Source organism: Mytilus galloprovincialis, chromosome 11 (assembly GCF_965363235.1).
Source record: "Mytilus galloprovincialis chromosome 11, xbMytGall1.hap1.1, whole genome shotgun sequence".
NCBI lineage: Eukaryota > Metazoa > Mollusca > Bivalvia > Mytilida > Mytilidae > Mytilus > Mytilus galloprovincialis.
Window position 1 is genome coordinate 10776305 of NC_134848.1, and position 6864 is coordinate 10783168.

Here is a 6864-nt window from a genome sequence, read left to right on the forward strand (position 1 = left end):
TTGCGTTGCGTTTCATCTCAAAGTCCCAGTGAGGCTGAAAATACGGATTTACTGTATTTATTTAATAACAAGATGTGGATTAAGTGCCAATGAAACAACTATATAATATCCAAGTCACAATATAAAAAAAAAGTTTACAATTACAGGTCAAAGTACAAAATTCAACACGGAGCCATAGCTCACTCCGAACAGATATATAAAGGGTATAAAAATGACAAGTATATAACAAAATAAAACTAGAAAACCAACTGTCTAATCTATATAGAAAACGAGAAACGAAAAATGAAAAACACCGTTGAACCATACCAACAAACGACAACCACTGAATAACAGGCTCCTGACTATAAACAGGTACATACAAATGCAGCGGGTCGAACGTTTTAACAGGCGCCAACCTTCACCCTAACCTGATAGATGAGTGTTACATTACAACACATACAGAGACACACGTTATATCATTTATAAATTTATTTTAACCAACAGGTTTTGGGGATTGTCTCTTATAATACCACAATGGTTGATTGGCTCCCTCTGATAAAGTGTAGTAGCCATCACCATGTACGTCCCAACAAACGGACTCTCCCTGTCTTTCGTTGTGGTACGGTAGCACCTGAGGATGATGAGTAATATGGGCTGCGTAGTTACGGTCAGGCACGGACCAGTAGTTCACACGTCCATAGGTTTTCAGTAAAATCTGGAAGAAATATTGAAAATCATTTAGTGGGAAAAAAGGATGGGTATAATACACTCCAATGAGACAAAAGTCCACCGTTTAAAAAAAAATAAATCAACAATTTAGAGAGAAACGTAGTCTTAAAAAACGCAGTGTGAAGTCTAGAATCTGAAAAAAATTTCGTTATGAATTGAACAAAAAACTACCAAAAATCTGCCTCCAATGCCTTCAATTCTACAATTATCGACGTTACTTGGAGCAATTTGTTTTTCAATTAACAAAAGCATTTTTATTTTTGAAATCACAAACCTCAATCTTTAAATTTCATTCCACGATGGAGAAGAATCTGTTTATAAAAAAGAACATAACGTTATAACCAGTGCCGGAAAAGTTTACGCTTTGTGACATATTATTCTGATTGGGAATAAATTTCAATGCGCATGACATATGTGTCCTCTGTCTTGAGACTAAGGAAGATGTGGGGGTCTGGCTGGGGTTTACAGAATAGAGAATAGAGTGAGATTATTGAGAAAAGTTGACCTAAAAAAAGGATAAAGAAAAATACTCCGAAAAAATAAATAATGAAACGGTGCTTAAATATGAGGTCGTGAGTGCGGGATTTTCCTGTTGTGTTGAAGACGGATTGGTGGCCTTAGGCTGTTTTCTGCTCTTTGGTCGAGTTGTTATCTCTTTGACGAATTCCCCATTTCCAATCTCAATGTTATGTAGTGCCAGTTGAATGGAAAAGAAAATTGAGAAAAATTACTAAAAATCTAAAGACTACAGAAATGAAGACTCTCTTCCATCCGGTCCTTTACATATCATCAAATATAAATGTATAGTTTGTATAATATTAAAATATAGCCATAAATTGAAGCATCTAAAGATGTACAAGTTTTAGCTTTCTAAAAAGTTATGGACTGCTTCGCACTACCCTAATTAAAGGTAATATGTGTGCATGTGGTTGTTGAATTATTATTGGAAATGTTGTATTTTTAGATATTAATTGATATAAAATGGATGTACTTTGAGAGGGTGCGTAATACACGCATGCTTTTAAAACAAATTAATTTCTTGTTGAAAATCAAAACAATTATAAATAGACACGACACTTGGTGCGTGCTTTTCTGGAGGTGTGACTAGTAAACATTTTTGTAAACATTGTATATAGGAACATTAATTGTTTAGCAAAGCAAATCGTGCAAGTCGCAGAGTAACAAAGCAAATAAACACGTATTAATAATAGATATTTCAGTATTGAATTTAACTGTGAAAGGTATATATGCATAAAAAAAACGAACATGAATTAATGACGATTGATTGGAACTAAAATACATATAGGGCATTTTCCGGCATTTGATGTCTTATCTGAGAGGAGAAAAGTCTGTAGTTCTTTATCTCATGTATAAGCCAATCGATGTTGCTGTATCTCAGCCGCATCATAATGCAACCAATTAGAATCAATACGTGATAAGTAACTTATTCAAGATGTGTATTTCGACTGAAACTTATAGCTCCGCGCTTTGATGCAAAGCAAAAAGCAAATAGGAAGCTATCCCAGTATAAGCAGTAAATTGGAAACTTTTTGCGAGAACTATATCTTCGTATTTAGATCGATAAAATAATTTGCAATCGCATGCTTAAAATTAATCTTCAATACAAATAAGAATCGGGTACAAAAAAAGAGCGAAAAAAAAAATCTCACAAACAGATTTGGTTTTATAAATCGCAAAAACTAATAGACCTGGTCTGTCTTTTCCTCGGTTTTTTTTCAGTTAAGTTGTTTTCCAGTCTCTTCGACATTCTCTATGTTTTACTCACTTCATTGCCTGCTGGAGAAATGTCTCCGCCTACTGGGTCATGCGCGTTTGTTGTTATAGAAAGGTACACTCCATCGTTCACATATACATGATGATGGGCTCCCCACGCACTCTTTGGTAAATGTACAAATTTAGCGTGGTGGCCTGCGCTAACTTTGGAAACAACATAAACTTCTCCGTTGGGGTCTACCATGACAGTCTCACAATCATGCTGGTCCCAGCTAAAAACAAGGAAGAGTCCAGACGTTTTTACGGAAGAATATTAATAACACAAACTTTTTTTATACTTCATTATTTACAACGGTTTGCGTTATTTCGAAAAGGTTCGCATTTTTTTTTATAAATGTTTGCGTTATTTCGCAAAGGTTTGCATTATTTTATAAATGCTTGCGTTATTTCGCAAAGGTTTGCATTATTTTATAAATGTTTGCGTTTTTTCGCAAAAATGCGTTATAACGTCGCAAACATAAAAAAAAAAAAAAAAGTATTACAAAACTTTTGTGTAGCGCCAATACGCTTCCGTAGAATTTATGTATGTGAAGTTAAGTTAGCGGCCGGTTCGTTATTCTTAATTTTTATTCGATATTAAATTTCCAACTGGCTGCTATTACTAATTCGTTTCTATATTCAAACTTGATAGTATCTACTGAACTTAAATATATTGTTTAATTTTTTCTCCTTCTGAATATGCATGCAATATGTGCCACTGAACTTAACCAAAGACTAAATCAATTGTCATATTTGTAGTGCCTTTGTAATATTTTCTATTTTTAATACCAATAGGAAATTTTAAAAATCTATGACACTTTGATATAAACTGTGATTATAGATATATTTAAAAAGGAGTCGAACCAGTAACCTAAATATAAAAGTGCAGTTTTAAACTTCAATTGTTTGAATAATTAAGATTCTTGAATTGTGTACTGCTAAATGTATTATTTTTGAAAGTACAATATGAAAAGTTTTATAGTTGCATCATACATTATAAAATACGTCAGCCTGAAAAACAGGAAACATAAATAGTTTCATGTTAGTATTGATAGTCTAAATGTGTCACCTCTTTTTACCTTATTTCATGATTCTTAGCGCTACATCTTGCCCATTGAAATTTGGTTAAATGTAAAGAGTATTATGTTTTTAGAAACGGATCCAGGATTTTGAAAAAGCGGAGAGGGGCAAACTAGGCAATGTTGGGAGTGAAAAACGTAAAAAGAAGATGCATTAACCATGTATGTAGCTCCATAATAGTGGTCAAAACTATAGGCAACGTTAGAAGTGGAACAATTAAAACATATATGCATCAACCAAATATAAAGTTCCATTAGGTGACCGGGCCCCTGCACCCCTTAATCAGCCTCTTGTATACAGTTTAATATCTACCTAAACTGAAGAGTAGAATCAATGCTGACGTGCATATCACCATTGAGATGATCTGGTTCCCTGATTCTGTAGATAGTGTTAGCATCGCCACCAGCATTTCCGCCTGTATCAGCAATATAAACACAATTTCCGGAACCACCCGCACATGGTCCGCATGCTATATCTTCCCAATCTGTACTGTGGGCGCCATCTATCCAAATCAAAGCCTTTCTCTGGCCGTTCGAGCCACTAGAAATAAAATTGGGAGATCAAATTCAGCAAAAGTTAAATGAAACCTCGAATAAAAATACCATTGAAATATCAAACTGATCACATGTTGCATACTCCTTGATTGAAAATAGCATTGAAAGTTCATGATCTGGTTACACAGAGGTATACTTAAGTCTATAAGAGCATGTAGTTGCACTTTTAGTTTGCGGGTTCCCATAATAGGCTAAATGTAATGTACCTATTGTTATAGTTATAAATTGGCAGCTGTTTTATCGGTGGTGGCGTTAAAAGACATTTATTGATTTTCAATATATAACTGTGAGAACAAGACTCAGCTTGTACTATCTTGACTATAGTTGTTTAAGACGTTTTTACACTTTAATGTATTTCTGGATGACCCTAAATTTGCCTTCGAATAACTTTCTAGAGTCATGCAACAATCGTCTTTTTAATTAGAACGTAAAAACTTGGGCCGATGAAATATTTGCGGTAACTTGTGGACTTTCAGTCGTGGACTTTACCAATCTAATTAAAATATAGATCTCCGATTTCGTTATACTACGTTACTACATATGAGCATATGTAGTAACGTAGTATAACGAAATCGGAGATCTATATTTTAATTAGATTGGGACTTTACGTAATGGGAGACAAATTTGCCCACACGTGTAATTACATGTAAGTCTTTTGTACAGCATCTTGTGTGTTCTTTCGTATTCTATTCTTAACAGGGCTTTTGCACTTAAGTTTATATCAGTTGCAGACTTGTTATCTCATTGAAACTTAACAAAACGTAACCCTTGCATATATAATAAAAAAAAATCATTGGAATAGATTTTAAAATTTATGTATATTTTACTCTATTGCATATATTCTGTGAGTGTCGCCTGAATCGTTGTGAGTATACAGCATATTAGGATGTTGTCTACTGGCACACAAACCGGAAGCCTCGTGTATGTAATGGCTGGTAACTGTTCCCTTCTGAACTGCATTGGCGAATGTTGCTGTCGACAAAAGAAAATTCGGTAATGTGGAGCATTTAGACACGTACATTATTATAGGTAAAAATATACAAAAACGATCTCGTAAGCTACATGTAATCGATCCTTAAAATAAACCAAATTGCAATGATTTGTATAGTATTGAAACTACAAATCCTTGGATAAAGCAAATCTGAGTGTGCCTGTAGTTAGGTGGTTAGTTGATATCTGTCATACGATATTTGCTTTTCGTTTATTGTTTCGTCATTAATAATGCCGTTGGTTTTTTTTCGCTTGAATTGTTACACATTTTGCTATGTAAGATACATGTCGTTTGCTGGCGACTTTAGTTTTGCTCATAGTCAAAGGCCGTACTATAGGTGTGAACATCTATGTCATTTGGTCTTTGTTAGATAGTCATAGTTATCTCATTGGTTATTATACAACGTGTTTTTATTTTATATAAGATATGAGTTGTGTTTTTCTGTGTTTTATATCATTGTTGTTGTACTTTTTTTTCGATGTCTACACATCAAAACAATTTAAAAAGAAAAAAACAAATCTTTAAACATTTATATCTATTATTTTTTGTGTATGGTGGGATTTTAGAACGTGTTTTCTGTCTGACTGGCCGAAATGGTTTTGGTTGATTGATTGGTGTTTGTTTAACGACCAGTTGCAAATATTGCATGCACGTTTAGGACAAAAACAAATTAACAATAACTACAATAGGTAAGTCCTTTGATAGGGGTCAAACGGGATTAAAGGCGTGAAATTTGGATTGCAAAACCTCGGATTTAATATTCCGATTCTGATCGGACGTGTCTGCGTATTTTCACATCCCGCACAACCAAAAAGATGACCCACGTTAGCAAGGGTTTTACTGTCCGTCGTAAAAAAAAAACCATATACCATATTTCTATTCCCAGTCATCTTTTGATAGATATGTTTTTAACGTTTGATTTGACCAGAAAAAATAATGAAAAAAAGAACTGAAAAATTGCCTTACCACAGTGCACTGTCAGAGTAGACAACACCAGTACAAAAACACTTAACAGTAGAACCGCCATGTTGGAAACTATTATATGTCTCTCTTCTCAATCTTAGTCTTATCTCTTTGTAAACTATTTAGATCAAGAGTATATAAACTGAACTTCCAAAAGATAAAACCCATGTGATGAGGATGTGCATGGGGTTTACAGAATAGTGAATGATAGACAAAATGACCAGAATCAATGGAAAAAAATAGATAAGAAGAGAGAAAAATAGGCAAAACAAAATAAAAAATTGAGAATAATGGGGTGCAAAAAGATAAAGTATAGAGAATAAAGGGGTGTCAAAAAAAAAGAGAGAAAATTGAGAATAAACATGGGGGTTCTAAAATATAAAGATTAGATAATTATGGGGTGCTAAGATATAAATAATAGAGAGTTATGGCCATTGGTGTGCTAAAATATAAAGAAAAGAGAAAAATGGGCCAAAATATAAAAAAAATACATTTTTTCTAAAAATTGAAAAAATTGGGAATCGAAGGTCCCCATCCCTGCAGGCCCTCGTGTGATAAGGTCATCAGTTTCTTGGTGTGATAAACTAGATACACATTAACTTGTCTATACTGGTAATACTTTGTTTAAACGGTCATTTGATCGTTGTGTAACATAAAATTCAATATGGCTACAAAAGTAAGTAAGGGTGTTCAACTCATATGAGGTTCTGGATGGGGCTTACATAATAGAGAAAAATGGAGAAAAAGAGAAGAAAAGGGTGGCCAAAAAATAAACAATCGAGAAAAACAGACAAG

At 33.8% G+C, this 6864-nt stretch overlaps 1 protein-coding gene across 1 annotated transcript; it reads right to left on the reverse strand.

Moving 5' to 3' along the window:
* Positions 1-450: 450 nt before the first annotated feature.
* LOC143051634 (uncharacterized) lies at positions 451-6231 on the reverse strand. The gene is made up of 5 exons (XM_076224535.1): positions 6073-6231; positions 4943-5087; positions 3874-4101; positions 2495-2714; positions 451-694 (listed from the first exon to the last, which is right to left on the reverse strand). The coding sequence occupies exons 1-5, from the start codon at positions 6131-6133 to the stop codon at positions 473-475; spliced, it is 876 nt and encodes a 291-aa protein (XP_076080650.1). The 5' UTR covers positions 6134-6231; the 3' UTR covers positions 451-472.
* Between the last annotated feature and the right edge of the window lie 633 nt (positions 6232-6864).

Excerpts from the sequence above, each read along its gene's own strand:
- LOC143051634 (XM_076224535.1), bottom strand. The coding sequence starts at position 6,133 with ATGGCGGTTCTACTGTTAAGTGTTTTTGTACTGGTGTTGTCTACTCTG. Across the intron at positions 2,715-3,873 it reads GATTCTACTCTTCAGTTTAG|CTGGGACCAGCATGATTGTG; the intron begins GTAGATATTAAA and ends CCTTGTTTTTAG. Across the intron at positions 695-2,494 it reads TTTCTCCAGCAGGCAATGAA|ATTTTACTGAAAACCTATGG; the intron begins GTGAGTAAAACA and ends TATTTCTTCCAG.